At 47.3% G+C, this 15,734-nt stretch overlaps 1 protein-coding gene across 1 annotated transcript; it reads left to right on the top strand.

The window, feature by feature from the left end:
- Positions 1-4,036: 4,036 nt before the first annotated feature.
- B9D1 (B9 domain containing 1) lies at positions 4,037-15,048 on the top strand. The gene is made up of 7 exons (XM_063142929.1): positions 4,037-4,123; positions 6,413-6,481; positions 6,827-6,938; positions 8,572-8,668; positions 10,645-10,707; positions 12,082-12,149; positions 13,599-15,048. The coding sequence occupies exons 1-7, from the start codon at positions 4,040-4,042 to the stop codon at positions 13,742-13,744; spliced, it is 639 nt and encodes a 212-aa protein (XP_062998999.1). The 5' UTR covers positions 4,037-4,039; the 3' UTR covers positions 13,745-15,048.
- Positions 15,049-15,734: the final 686 nt, after the last annotated feature.

The raw sequence follows: 15,734 nt of genomic DNA, 5'->3' as shown, positions 1-15,734 counted from the left end.
ACTGCCGGTCATAAGAGCATAAGGAGAGCCATGCTGGATCAGACCAAGGGTCGCTCTAGTCAAATGGCCAACCAGCTGTTGACAGGAAAACTGTGTGGTGTAGTGGCTAAAGTGTTGGACTGGGAGTTGGGAGATCCGAGTTCTAGTCCCCACTCGGCCATGGAAACCCACTGGGTGACTTTGGGCCAGCCACAGACTCTCAGCCCAACCCACCTCACAGGGTTGTTGTGAGGATAAAATGGAGAGGAGGAGGATTATGTACGCCACCTTGGGTTCTTTGGTGGAAAAAAGGCGGGATATAAATATAATAATAATAATAATAAGAAGAAGAAGAAGAAGAAGAAGAAGAAGAAGAAGTGCAACAGCATCCTCCCACCCATGTTCCCCAGCAACTGGTGTACATACGCCTACTGTCTCTGATTACCGGAGGTAGCATAGAGCCATCAGGACTAGTAGCCATGGCTAGCCTTCTCCTCCTCCAGGAATTTATCCAATCCCCTTTTAAAGCCATCCAAGTTGGTGGCCATCACTGCGTCACCACTGATACGGCTCTGTGCCCAGGTGCCATCAAACTATTTTCTGACGGAGATAACATGAAGATAATATGCCCCTGACAGTCTTGTGGGGAACTCTTGGGAGACTGGAAGTGCTATGGGAGTTCACCCCAACCTAATCGTCATCATCATCATCATCATCATCATCATTAGCTTCACACTAAAGCCACCCAGACATCTTGGAAGTTGCTCTTCCTCCAGACACAGCCAGTGAGGTTGACAGGAGAACTCATAGAATCATAGAATCGCAGAGTTGGAAGGGGCCTACAAGGCCATCGAGTCCAACCTCCTGCTCAATGCGGGAATCCACCCTAAAGCATCCCCGACTCAAATCCAGGCCTCCACTCCACTGCTTAGGCAATTGTGCATCACACCATTGGTAAAATCCAGTAAAAGGAGTAAGACAGTCAGCAGGTCATGGATATTGGGGGGTTCTGGGATTCATAAGAATCAGATGGCTACCTTTGCACTATAAAATCATGTTGCATTCCCCACCCCCTAGATATAATGAAGAAGGTTATGCCTCAATTTTCCTCCAAAACGTATAAACGGGAAGGGCGTGTTAAAAAAAACAAATCTACCATAAACATTGCAAAAAAAGTAAACTAAAATATCTTTAAAAAACAAAACAAAAATAAACACAGAAACAGTTCTTCTGCTCTCTCTGAAGGACAGGGCAAACCAAAGTGTTTCCATCTGCCGTCTGAACGTGTTTCTGGGAACTACACAGGCGGGGGCCCACTACGCAGAAGCCTCTGTGCCCAGTTGCCATCAAACTAATGTCTAACGGAGGTTACGTGGGGAGAATTCGCCCACCCAAACTCCTCTTTTCTAGTAGTCGTTTCCTGAGCTGCAGCCAGTGGTAATAAAATGGAGACACCTGGTGGCTAATGAAGGCCCAACGTATTCCATAAAGCATCAGAGAAGCATTTCCTACAAGGAAGGACGAATACGCTCCGGGCTTTTTAGCTTAAGGAAAAGTCCATATGATTGTTATTAATTAATAATGGTAGCATATATTAATATTATTGCAACAATAGGGTGACCCTATGAAAAGGAGGACCGGGCTCCTGAATCTTTAACAGTTATATAGAAAAGGGAATTTCAGCAGGTGTCATTTGTATTAGGGCTGTGCACGGATCCCCTGAACTGCTTCGTGGCCCGATCCGGAAATTCCGGATCGGGCCCGAACCACTTCGGGCCAATCTACCCATCCCCCCCTCCACTCTGTGGAGCGAGATCTGGCTCCACCGCCGCCGTCACATGGACGGCGGCGCCAGGTAAGCCAAATCCCCCCACCCCCTTGCCTGTGTCCGTCACAGTCCGTTGCGGGCTTCAATTGAAGCCCTGGTTGAAGCCGGAAGAGAAGGCCGTGGCCTCTTCCGGCTTCAAGCCGGGGCCTCAGTTGAAGGCCGTGACAGAGGCAAGTAAGCCCCCCTCCCCCATTACCTGGCTCCGTCACCACACGGACTGCGGCGCCAGGTGAGTCCGCCTCCCCCCCCACTTACCTGCATCCGAAGCTCCGGATTGAGGTGAACCGCTTCACCTCGATCTGCAGCCCCCCGCCCCGATTCGTCTCCACCTTTGTCGGAGGCGAATCAGGCCGCTCCACTATCGCTTTTCCGAAACGAAGCAGAGCACAGACCTAATTTGTATGCATGCAGCACCTGGTGAAGTTCCCTCTTCATCCCAACAGTTAAAGCTGCAGGAGCCCTGTCCTCTTTTGTATCTGGTCACTCTAGTATAGCTCCTGCAGGTTTAACGGTTGTAATGAAGAGGGAACTTCATCAGGTGCTGCATGCATACAAATGACACCAGCTGAAATTCTCTTTTCCATACAACTGTTAAAGATACAGGAGCCCAGCCCTCCTTTTCATATTGTCACCCTATGCAACAATGGCAACATATCATTACAATTATCATAACAATGATGCCACATTGTTATAACACATAAATACTTTATTAGTACTGCCACAATATTAATAAAACAGTAGTAGCAGTAGTAACAACAGTATTTCAAAAGTATTGATTAATTAAATTCATATCCCACCTTCCTACATAAATGGCCTCAAGGCAGCTTTCAGGAATGATATAAAACAATAAAATCCAATAAAAACATAGTACCAAAACAAATTAAAACCATATTATTACAATATTAGCACAGCAATTAACACCATATGATTATTATTATACAAATAATACCTGATTATTCTGAGTTAATAATGCCATACATGTTATTACCATTGCTAATTATTGTTGCTGTTGTTATGACAATAATTCCATGTTATGTTATGATGTGGTGTGAGTGTGTTTGTATATGTGTATGAATGTATGTATATATCACACACACGTTACATATATTACTGCTTACCACATTTTAAAATAATTATTAATAACCTTAACAATTCCATGTTATGTTATGATATGGTGCATATATATGTGTGTGTATGTATATGCATGTGTATATACTGTACATGCATACTATATGCACAATATTTATTTAATTGATTTATATATCACTTACCACATTTAAACAATGTTTACAATCCGCCCCGCACACTCAGGTCCTCTGGGAAGAATTTACTCCAGCCAACAAAAACAAGGCTGACAACTATTACCCAGAGGACCTTTTCTTCTGCCACTCCCAGTTTGTGGAATGGCTTGCCGGGAGAGATTCGTCAACTTATCAGACTTTTGGAATTTAAGAAAGCCATAAAGACTGATCTCTTCCGGCAGGCCTACCCAGTGGAATTTTAAGATGCCTTTTTAATAATGTGCTGCTTTTAAAAATGTATTAGTTTCAAATGTTTTAATCAGTTATATGTATTTTATGGTGTTTGCATTTGTGTTGTACCCCGCCTCGATCAAGAGAGAGAGGCAGCTAACAAATAAATATATTATTTAGGGTGACCATATGAAAAGGAGGACAGGGCCCTGCCCTCTTTTAAATCTGGTCACTCTAGTATAGCTCCTGCAGCTTTAACTCTTGTGGTGAAGAGGGAATTTCACCAGGCGCTGCAGGCCTACAAATGGCACCTGCTGAAATTCCCTTTTCAATACAACTGTTAAAGATACAGGAGCCCTGTCCTCCTTTTCATAGGGTCATCCTATATTATTATTATTATATCTCTACATAGTTTATAAAAATGCACTAAAATAAAACATTTATATATAAAAAAAACATTAAAACCAAGTACATTAAAACCAATGCCTATATATATATATATATATAATATAAAAAATTAAATATATAAAATATATTTAAAAATATATTAAATAAATTAAATATATTTTAAAAAAACATTAAAACCAATGCCACAATAAGCAAACGTAATGGACATCACACACATTACCAATGAATAAGTAGGTAAAAAGAAAAGAGAAAGGCTCCGATTGTCCCCAGCGGCGCGCCGTCCGCCGTTGCTAGGGAAGGCGAAGAACGCGGCCCTTAGCAACGGCGCCGCTTCCCGAGCCTGCGAGGCCCGATGGCGGCCGCCGCGGCTCCCGCCGCCTCCTCTAACCCCACCGTCTTCCTCCTCATGGTCAACGGGCAGGTCGAGAGCGCGCAGGTGAGAGGGGGGCTGCCCTGGCCCCGCAGGGGTGGGCGGAAAGGTTCATTACCTGTGTGTCCCCCCCCACGGGAGATCGCCATGGTATCTCCCGCCCGGCTGCGGCCCAGGCCACGGATGCAACCAACGCCCGACGGAGGGGGGGGGGTGTTTGCATACCTTCCTTCTCTGCTGATGAGTTTTCCTGACCCTGCTCCCTGTTGGGGCTCTTTCCTCCTCCTCCTCCTCCTCCTCCTCCTCCTCCTCCTCCTCCGGCGTTAGCACCCCCCTGCTTCTTCTCAGCAGGCAGAAATCCAACCGGTGCAGCGTTTTGCAGCAGGCAGACCCAAGCAGAAGCAATCGTTAGGCCTGCCCATAATTCTGCCCACGCACCCACCGACCCCAACCTGGCGCCCTCCAGATGTGTTGGATCACAATTCCCAGCTGTTTAAATGCATAGGAGCAAGGGGAAAGCAAAGCAATGGTGGCGACCCTAGAGAGGAAGAGGAGGCATTGGGGAAAGAGTGGATGGAGACCATTTCCCAGGAGGGGAAATAAGTCTTAAGACAAACTTGTAAACTGTAGGGTGACCCTATGGAAAGGAGGACAGGGCTCCTGTAGCTTTAACAGTTGCATAGAAATGGGAATTTCAGCAGGTGTCATTTGTATATATGGAGAACCTGGTGACATTCCCTCTTCATCACAACAGTGAAAGCTGCAGGTGCCCTGTCCTCCTTTTCATAGGGTCACCCTAGTAAACTGTTTTTGTTTAACCCTTGTTTTTGCAGCCATGCTGCCATTTATGTACATTCTGAAATGTTCACTAAGCAAATGTTACAGTTCTTGCCACCAAAAGGGTACAAAAATCAAGAATAACCCACTAGTAGAAAATCAAGAATAAGCTACAGTAACTACAATAACTACAATAATTGTCACTTGAGTGACATCATTGTCACTTGAGGCTCAGGTGACCTCAGTGGCACGGAGTGCCTTCTACAAACTCCGGTTGGTGGCTCAGCTACGCCCCTATCTAGACAGGGATAACCTGGCTTCAGTTGTCCACGCTCTGGTAACCTTCAAGTTAGATTACTGCAACGCACTCTACGTAGGGCTGCCTTTGAAGACGGTTCGGGAGCTGCAGCTCGTGCAAAATTCAGCGGCCAGATTGATTTCGGGAACCAGAAGGTTTGACCATATAACACCTGCTCTGGTCCACTTGCACTGGCTGCCTGTATGTTTCCGAGCCCAATTCAAGGTGCTGGTTTTGACCTATAAAGCCTTACACAGCTGGGGACCACAACACCTGAAGGAACGCCTCTCCCGACGTGAATATACCCGGTCACTACATTCAACATCTAAGGTCCTCCTTCGGGTGCCTACTCCGAGAGAGGCTCAGAGTGTGGCAACGAGGGATAGGGCCTTTTCGGTGGTGGCCCCAGACTATGATCTCCCCGATGAGGCTCGCCTGGCACCAACGCTGCTATCTTTCCAACGCCAGGTTAAGACTTTCCTCTTTGCCCAGGCATATGGCGGCACATCCTAATTACCCACATGTTTAGTTTTTAATAGGTTTTTTAATGCTTTATGTGTGTATGTTCTGTGTTTTAGAGTTTTAAATTTTTTATACTTGTTTTTACCTCAATTTTAGAATTTCTGTAAACCGCCCAGAAAGCCCTGGCTATGGGAGCGGTATATAAGTGTAATAAATAAATAAATAAATAAATAAATCAGCTGTCGCCCAGGAACCCACACGCAGGACACAGTGCAACAGCAGCCTCCCACCCATGTTCCCCAGCGACTGGTGTATAGACGCTTACTGCCTCTGATACTGGAGGTAGCACCTAGCCATCAGGACTCGTAGCCACTGAGAGCCTTCTCCAGGAATTTATCCAATAGAACTATAGTACTATTGATGCAAGCTAAAGTTACATTTGCCTTTTTTGCAGCTACATCACGCTGCTTGTGATCAACTACAACTCCAAGACCCTTTTTACATGTACTGTTGCCAACCCAGGTGTTCCCAGGTTGCCATCTTTTTCACTGGTTCAGCTTCTGTCTCTTTAACAGCTGCTGGCAAAAGTTGAAATGGGGGGGGGGGGGTTTACCACTTCTTGATCATCAGCCTGAATAAAAGTGAAACCGGCCTCTGAGTCGTTAATAGTTGCAAAGACAAAAGAATTGGAGGAGGGTTCTCTTCCAACTGTTAAAGGTATAAGAACTCTGGCCTTGCACTGCATTTGGCAAACATACACACTTGGATTAGTAGACTGAGCTGTGCAGAAAGATTTAAAGCCTGGGTTTCGTTTTCAGTTCCCAGAGTTTGATGACCTCTACTGCAAGTACTGCTTCGTGTATGGTTACGACTGGGCTCCTACTTCGGTAAGTCTTCCTGCAGTCCTCTTGTTAACTGTGTGCTTATAGATTTATTTGAAACACAGCCCAACATTTCTCTCAACACCTTGGACTGTATTTATCATGGGGTGGGTGGGTTTGTGACTGCATTTTAAATCCTCCGGGGATGGGTCTGTCAACGGTTACCGTCTGTAATACCTAGACAGAACTTCAATATTCAGAAATATTGTTAGCAAGGTTTAAGGAGAAGGCAGCTGCCCCCAGCCGTCCTTGAGGGCTTCTCAGAGGAATCTACTCTTGGGGAAAGAATGCTGGACTGAAACAAGCGTATTAGCCTGACTTAATCCTCTCCCCACCCCAACTTGCTTTTAGGGTTTGGAGGAAGGAATCTCGCAGATCACTTCCAAGAACCGACACGGCCAGCAAGACCTGGTGTGGAATTTTCCCATTGACATCACCTTCAAAAGCACCAACCCATTCGGCTGTAAGTGAAGCCTTCAAAAGCCCCAACAGGAAAGGGGAGGCCGGGGTGTGGAGATGGGTCTCCCAAGCATGTGGTCACGCAAGTTATTCACTCAAGGAGAGCAATTAGGAACACAGAACGTGCAGAGGGTTTCTGTTCCCTCCTGGTGAGGCTTCAAGGCGAGCGATCTCTTCTGCTTAATACAACGTTGCCTGCCCTAAAACAAAACCTCAGAAATATGCACCAGGACACCCCAAATTCTGCACCAAGCAAAGCTGAATTCTCTGCTCAGTATAAATCATGTAAATTAAGCACATTTGTTCGGTTTCTTTTAATTTGCCTAACTTATTCTCTTCTTACTCATTACGGGAAAGGGCAAGGAGGAGCTGTATGGGACCTTGAAGCCAAGTTCTGATTCTATCTACATTTTGGATGTCATTTCCTCTCTGTCAAGGCTACCAAGAATTTTATGCTGCGCTGGACTAATGCCCATTTAGTTTCACCCCATTACTTCTAGCAGTGCTCCCGTGACGCAGAGACCTTTCCCCGCGCACCTTTTTTACAGTACTCCCTGATAGAGGGGGCTCAGATCACAGATGCCCACCCACTAAGATCTCTTACCAAAAATGAATGGGTAGTGAATCTGGAGGACCTGGAGGGGGTGTTAATGTCTGGCCACCTCTTTCACCAGCAGGAATTGTTAGTCACTGAGGGCGCATGAGCGGATTTCGAAGCTGCTGCCCTGTCAAGCTGTGCCCACCGGCCTGATGCAGAAAAACAAAGTAGTACTGCGTAGCTGAGGAGTGAAAGAAGAAAGTGCAAAAGCTGGGTTGCAGTTAAACCTCAAAAAAACCAAGATTATGGCAACCAGCTTGACTGATAACTGGCAAATAGAGGGAGAAAACGTGGAGGCAGTGACAGAGTTTGTATTTCTGGGCGCAAAAATTACTGCAGACGCTGAATGCAGCCAGGAAATCAGAAGATGTTTACTTCTTGGGAGGAGAGCAATGACAAATGTTGATAAAATAGTTAGGAGCAGAGACACCACACTGACAACAAAGGTCCGCATAGTTAAAGCAACGGTATTCCCCGTAGTAACCTATGGCTGCGAGAGCTGGACCATAAGGAAGGATGAGTGAAGGAAGATAGATGCTTTTGAACTGTGGTGTTGGAGGAAAATTCTGAGAGTGCCGTGGACCGCAAGAAGATCAAACCAGTCCATACTCCAGGAAATCAAGCCAGACTGCTCACTTGAGGGAATGGTATTAAAGGCAAAACTGAAGTACTTTGGCCACATAATGAGAAGACGGGATACCCTGGAGAAGAGGCTGATGCTAGGGAAAGTGGAAGGCAAAAGGAAGAGGGGCCGACCAAGGGCAAGATGGATGGAGGATATTCTGGAGGTGACGGACTCGACCTTGGGGAAGCTGGGGGTGGCGACAGCCGACAGAAAGCTCTGGCGTGGGCTGGTCCATGAAGTCACGAAGAGTCTGAAGCGACTGAACGAATAAACAACAACAACTGTGTAGCAGTGAAGTGCATGAGAAATTAACAAGTCCTGCTCACCATCACACACACCTTTGAAAGCTCCTTTAGACATCGGAGCCTCCAGCCTCCGCTGGTCAACACCTTACTGTCCTTTCCTTTCTCCCAGGGCCACAGATCGTCATAAGCGTCTACGGGCCTGATCTGTTTGGGAATGACGTGGTTCGAGGTTACGGAGCTGTTCATATTCCTTTTACACCAGGGAGGTGAGTTCATAATCATGTTCCCTATCGACTTCCTGCATTCAGTTGCATGCAAGGGTTGCATTCTGGCAAACTGATGTTTAAATAGCAATAAGGAAGCTACCAGGGGAAGGGCTGTAGCTTAGTGGTAGAGCTCTTGCTTTGCATGCCAAAGGTCCCAGGTTCAATCCCTGGCTCCTCCAGATAAGTCTGGAAAAGAACAAAAGAAGTGCCCAGATGCTGGATCAGACCAAGGGTCCATCTAGTCCAGCACTCTGTTCACACAGTGGCCAAGCAGCCATCGTCCAGGTACCAACAAGGCAGGACATGGTGCAACAGCACCCTCCCGCCCATGTTCCCCAGCAACTGGTGCACACAGGCTTACTGCCTCGGATACTGGAGATAGCACACAACCATCAGGGCTAGTAGCCATGGATAGCCTTTGCCTCCTCTAGGAATTTATCCAACCCCCTTTTAAAGCCATCCGGATTGGTGGCCATCACTACATCTTGTGGTAGTGAGTTCCATAATTTAACTCTGCGCTGTGTGAAGAAGGACTTCCTTTTATTTGTCCTGGATCTCCCACCACTCAGCTTCATGAGAAGACCCCACTGGGTTCTAGTATTATGAGACAGGGAGAAAAATGTCTCCCTCTCCACCTTCTCCCATACCATGCATAATTTTGTATACCTCTATCATGTCTCCCCTTAAGCCTCCTTTTTTCCAAGCCAAACAATCCCAGTTGATGCAACCTTCCCTCATAGGGGAAGATGCTCCAGCCCCTTAATCATTTTAGTTGCCCTTTTCTGCACTTTTTCCAGCCCTGTAATGTCCTTTTTTAGGTGTGGTGACCAGAACTGTAAACAGTATTCTAAGTGTGGTCGTACCATAGATTTGTATAAAAGCTCCTGCCTGAAACCCTGCAAAGCTGCTGCTGCTGCCAGTCAGTGTCATCAATACCGGACTAGATGGACCAAGGGTCTGACTCAGTATAAGGCAGCTTTTGATGTTCCTATGTTGCATGAAACCATTATGGGAAATCCATAAAATGCCTCTTCAGCTGTCTGCAATGGCTGCAAAGTTGATAAGTAAATAGTTTAAACTTCCCTTATCTAATGGCTTAGTCCTAGGAATGGGCCTTTATTTATGTTATGCATTTTTATTCCACTTTTCAGCTGAAAAGACTCCCGGAGTGACTTATGCAAACTCAGTAACAGACAAGATGCTCCCTTCACAAAGGCTTCCTATCTAAAAGACACAACACAAAAGGGAAAAGGAGGTGGGAGGGAGGAGGAAAACAGGCAAACAGAGGAACTGGTTCTTAAAGTTACAAAGTTCTTGTAACAACCAGCTTGAATGGAAACTGATCACGGAGAGAAGGCGCCTGATTAGGCTGGCCTCTGCAAAGCTGATGGAGGGGATGTCTGTTAAGATGAAGTCACTCTGGTTTATTCATTTATTTTTAAGTTTCGGTCCCACCTTTCTTCCACAAAGGACTCAGGCGGGTTATTGCACATGTTCTATTATCTCTTCTCGATCTTCCCAGAGTGCAGGACACGGAATAATGGGCTCAAGTTAAAGGAAGCCAGATTCCAGCTGGACATCAGGAAAAACTTCCTGACTGTTAGAGCAGTATGACAATGGAACCAGTTACCTAGGGAGGTTGTGGGCTCTCCCACACTTGAGGCCTTCAAGAGGCAGCTGGACAACCACCTGTCAGGGATGCTTTAGGGTGGATTCCTGCATTGAGCAGGGGGTTGGACTCGATGGCCTTGTAGGCCCCTTCCAACTCTGCGATTCTATGATTCTATGATTATGATTCTCCCCCACCCCACTCGTAGATAGAATGAAATAGTGTTTTTCTGCCCAGGAGTGCATGAGGAGTTCTGCCACTGGAAAGGGGAAAGTACTGGCAATTTCAGCATTTATTGTTTACATCATTTCTAACTGCTTAAGCCAATTCAGCTTCCGGATTTGGACACTCTTAACTTCTGTTTCAGGCATAAAAGGACCATCCCAATGTTCGTTCCCGAATCTACATCCAAGCTGCAAAAGTTTACAAGGTACTGAAAGAAGCTAGCGACAAGGGGCAAGTCTGTAGTGAACGTTTGTAAGAGTAAAACTCTCTGATCCGGTGTGTTCCAGTGGCCGTTTGGATCCACACAAACACACCCCTGTCCCAGGTCAGGCCTTTGCCTGCTGGGGGTGCAGTATGAGCTCCTCCCCCTGCAGGTAACATTAATTATGAATCCGAAGCTCCACGCCTGATTGCATGTGCGTGCCCCGCTCCATCCATGCACTCTTCTCTCACGTGCACACATTTTTAGGGGCTGCGGTGTTCTTAGGTATTTGAGCAGAACACCCAGCTCCTACAAGTTGCCTTCTAATGCCTAATACCTTACAGCTTCTCCGTACACTATGCGCACACGCGCACACTGTGCTGCTTAGTGTTTGAACTCTCCATGTGCCAGAGGAAAGGGCCTAGATAGTGCTCGACCTACTCTTAGCCAGGGTTGGGGAGGTATAAAGGGACGTTGCAAGCTGTTGGCAAAATCGTGGCATGGGGAATTTTAAGTTTCAGTCGGAGAAGCAGGGAGAAGGGCTCCTGCTCAGTGGCAGGGCTCCTGCTTTGCATGCAGAAGCTCCTAAATTCAATCCACCGGGAACGCCCCTTGCCTGAAACAGTGGAGGGCTGCTTCCAGTCCATCTAGACAGTACTAAGCTAGATGGACCAGTGATCTGATTGAGTATAAGGAAACTCCCTAGTTGCTCTTTGGCAAGGGATGGGAGAGTTTGTGGGCAGATGGGGGAGAGATTCCAGGCTTGTGTGGAGCTGGCTGAATGAAAATCTGGAGGTTTTGTGCACTGAGTGGGGGGGTTGGACTCTATGGCCTTATAGGCCCCTTCCAACTCTACTATTCTATGTAGTAGGACTTTGGAAGCCTTCATAGGGCTTTGGAAACAAAGCCCTATGAAGAGAGACTGAAAGAACTGGGCATGTTTAGCCTGGAGAAGAGAAGATGGAGGGGAGACATGATAGCACTCTTCAAATACTTAAAAGGTTGTCACACAGAGGAGGGCCAGGATCTCTTCTCGATCCTCCCAGAGTGCAGGACACGGAATAATGGGCTGAAGTGACAGGAAGCCAGATTCCGGCTGGACATCAGGAAAAACTTCCTGACTGTTAGAGCAGTACGACAATGGAACCTGTGACCTAGGGAGGTTGTGGGCTCTCCCACATAAGAGGCAGCTGGGCAACCATCTGTCAGGGATGCTTTAGGGTGGATTCCTGCAATGAGCAGGGGGTTGGACTCGATGGCCTTGTAGGCCCCTTCCAACTCTGCTATTCTATGATTCTAGGTTTCAGCCCAGTAAGCTGTGGGGCGAGCGGGCTTTCACCTTTTCGCCGCACTAACTTTGATTTGCCTTTCTCCCAGCTGGCTCACAGGGAGGCGTCCAGAATTCACCGATCCCAAGGTGGTAGCGCAGGGAGAAGGCCGCGAAGGTAAACAGTTGGGGAGGAAACGTCCTTTGGGTTGGCCAGGCGTATTCCTTGTCTGCATTTGCGTGTGTGAATAGCCAACGGTGGGGCGGGCCTGAAGAGACTGAAACATTGCCCGAAATGCAACATGTGCTCACGACCCGGGCTGTTCCTACTCCGGAAGAGGGTGCCAGCCTCTGAGACTTTTGGTTTGGGGGCAGGAGGAAAGAGAGCAGGGGAGGTGTTCCTGGGCAGAGCAAAGGCAGCAGGGGCTACATCAGAGGACATCTGGTTTGGCTGTTTTTCAAAGGTACCCTGAAGCTGAGAGATTAAGGAAGGCTAGGAGTAGCAGGGAGCCTGCAAACTGGAGGAATATGTCTGCATGAGACACATGGCAGTGGGCAGTGAAAGAGGTCTCTAAATACCAGTTGTTGGGGGACGTGGGCAGGAGGGTGCTGTTACATTCACGTCTTGCTGGTGGGTTTCCCGTTGGGGCATTTGGTTGGCCACTGTGAGAACAGAATCCTGGCCTAGAGGACCCCTTTGGTCTAACCCCTTCCTAGAGTCAGAAGACCTAAAGACGGTTGTGCACGTGCTGGTAACCTCAAGGCTTGACTTCTGCAATGCGCTCTACATAGGGCTACCATTGTACCTAGTTTGGAAACTTCAACTAGTTCAAAATATGGCAGCCAGGTTGGTCACCGGTACATCTAGGGGTGAGCATATCACGCCAACATTAAAATCACTCCACTGGCTGCCAATTAGTTTCCGGGCAAAGTACAAAGTGTTGGTCATTACCTTTAAAGCCCTAAATGGTTTGGGTCCAGGTTACCTGCGGGATCGGCTTCTGCCATACAGTCCGCCCCGCACACTCAGGTCCTCTGGGGTGAACTTACTTCAGTTAGCTAAAACTAGGCTGACATCAGTTTCCCAGAGGACCTTTTCTTCTGTCGCCCCCAGATTGTGGAACGGCCTGCCGGAGGAGATTCGTAACATTAACTCTCTGTGTGATTTTAAGGCAGCTTTAAAGACTAGCCTTTTCCGGCAGGCCTATCCAGATCAATGTAAAATCAAGAATTTTTAAGATGTATTGATTCCAGTTCTAATGTTGTTCCCCGCCTCAATCCAAAAGGAGAGGCGGGTAAGAAATAAATAAATTTATTATTATTATTATTATTATTATTATTATTATTATTATTATTATTATTAATCCAACTCAGCTCCTCTTGTGCTCTTAAACATGCGCAAACTGATACCAGGGGAAGACGTGCCGCATCGGAAGGTCGGCTGAGAGCCTCCCCCTCACGAAAAAGGCACAGTCCCTCGTCTTTTCTCCCTCCCCCATTCTCAGGCACTTTAAAACGCCAATGTGGCCTTCTGAAAGCGCACCCTAAACTCCCTTTAGATGTTACTGGGTTCTTCATTGGGATCCTCGCCAGTTGTCCTCGCTGATTTGGGGTTGCCTTCTTCTAGTCACCAGGGTGCGTTCGCAAGGCTTTGTCACCCTCTCCTTCAACGTGGTAACCAAGGACATGAAGAAGCTGGGCTACGACACAAGCACCGTGAACACGCCGAGCTCCTCGCTAACGTCTGTGACAGATGGGATCCATAAATATTAAGCCTGGGCTTCATCAGAATCCCGTACGATGGCTCTATACCGACCCTGCAAGGTATTTTGACTGGGATTGCTCCAAGCACTAACTCGGACTGGCTCTGATCATTACAGGACTGGAGTAGTGCGGTTAGGACTGATTCAAAACATTCTGTCAACAAACTGATGGAGCACATCAGCATTGTCTGAGAGGCATTCTACACAAAGGCAGCAGAATCCGGGGCTTACCCAACGCAGGGCACAGGCGATTGGTGGGGGGAAGGGTGGGCTTATTTTTGACTGCTCCAATAAATTGAAAGGGTTCCCCGCATGCGGAAAATGAGCACTGCAGGGAACAAGGTCTGCACAGCCCTCTATGTGATGTAGAGGGGTTGTTGGGGCGGGGTTTAAACAGAGCAACATTTGAAAAGATTAGGCCGTCTCCTACCACCTCCATCTATATAGTTCATAGAATGGATTCTGTTTCCGCAGGGCGCTTCTCAGTTATCCTTTGCTTATAAATCATAACAGAAGAAGGGCTTACAACATTTGCCTCTGGGCCTCCCTCTGCTAGGGCAAGCATTGCAAGGGCCCGTGTCTCTGGGTTGCAAGGCACAACTGTTTTCTTTGGGGGCGGGGAAGCATGCCTGTGTGTCCCAGAACATGTTGTAGCAGACGCAGCGCAGCCCTGGGCATCAAGGCTGTCGTTTTCACGAGTTTTATCTGATCTGCCTTTACCATGTGCTCACATATATACCCATCCTTAAATATGCAACTCGTCTTAAACACTTTTATAATGACACCACATCGGCACCATTCAGAGGAGGGAGAGGGGAAGGGGAAGAGTCTTTCTTCGTGCACCCGCCCTGGAAGCTTGTTTGAGCAGTATTGCCGGGGCTCACTGAAAACCAGCACGGTGCTGTTGTCCCATTAAGTATTGATTTGAGCAGTGAGCGTGTGCATGAGTGGCAGAAAAGAGGGGAGGAAAAGCAGAAGTCTATGTGGAAGAAAAGAAGAGTTCCCCAACCAGGCACCTTCCAGATGTGTTGAGCTGGGATTGATGAGGGCCAGCACAGCTGGAGGGCACCAGGTTGGAGACGGCCGGTGTACCTATTATTTGGAACTAGCTCCTTGCAGAATGGCAAGTGGCGTTTAAAACAAACACTCCCTTAATAAAGCCCACACTCTTGGCTTTTGAAAAGCTACAGCTTCGGTAAACATTTCCTATCCCAAACTGGTGCTTTGTAAACTCCTGCTGAATCATTGCAGAGGAGTACTTTTTGTGTGTTGACTGTTTTATACACTTTCTTAAATAAAGGATTTCCCCACCTATTAGGGCAAACTATCTCCTTTTATCCATAACGTTGCAAGATTTCTCTGTGTCTCTTACGCCTCCGTACGCAGACAGGGAGTTCCTGCTTGCCAAACGGCACGGTTTCTTCATTGCAGGGAAAACAGAAAAGTGCGGTGGGAACCGGAGGGCAAAAGTATTCGGATGAGAGCGGCAGATTTGCTGGTTTCTCAGCGACGCAGGAAGAGATAAGCGTAGTGGAGCTCACGTTATTCCAATAGGGGGAGCCAGCGCTCCGTGGAAAGCAAGTGGTTCTAACATAAAACTCTGCAACTCTATTATCCATAAGCTCAATCCACCCTGGAGAGATCTCATTAATAGCCCAAGATCGTGATGTTTGCTGCATTTGCAAACCCACCTTCCCCCAAAGAGCAGCAACATGTGCCCTCAACTATGGAAGGTTCACTCATAATCCAGCCTTGTAGCCTGACAAGAACTAAAGGAGAGACCAAGATAGCTAGACTAGAAACATAGAATAGTAGAGTAGGAAGGAGCCTATAAGGCCATTGAGTCCAACCTCCTGCTCAATGCAGGAATCCACCTTAAAGCATCCCTGACAGATGGTTGTCCAGCTGCCTCTTGAAGGCCTCTAGTGTGGGAGAGCCCACAACCTCTCTAGGTCACTGATTCCATTGTCGTACTGCTCTAACAGTCAGGAAGTTTTTCC

Source organism: Elgaria multicarinata, chromosome 17 (genome assembly GCF_023053635.1).
Source record: "Elgaria multicarinata webbii isolate HBS135686 ecotype San Diego chromosome 17, rElgMul1.1.pri, whole genome shotgun sequence".
NCBI lineage: Eukaryota > Metazoa > Chordata > Lepidosauria > Squamata > Anguidae > Elgaria > Elgaria multicarinata.
Note: the sequence above shows the minus strand (reverse complement) of the source record. Positions and strands in the feature narration are given on the sequence as shown.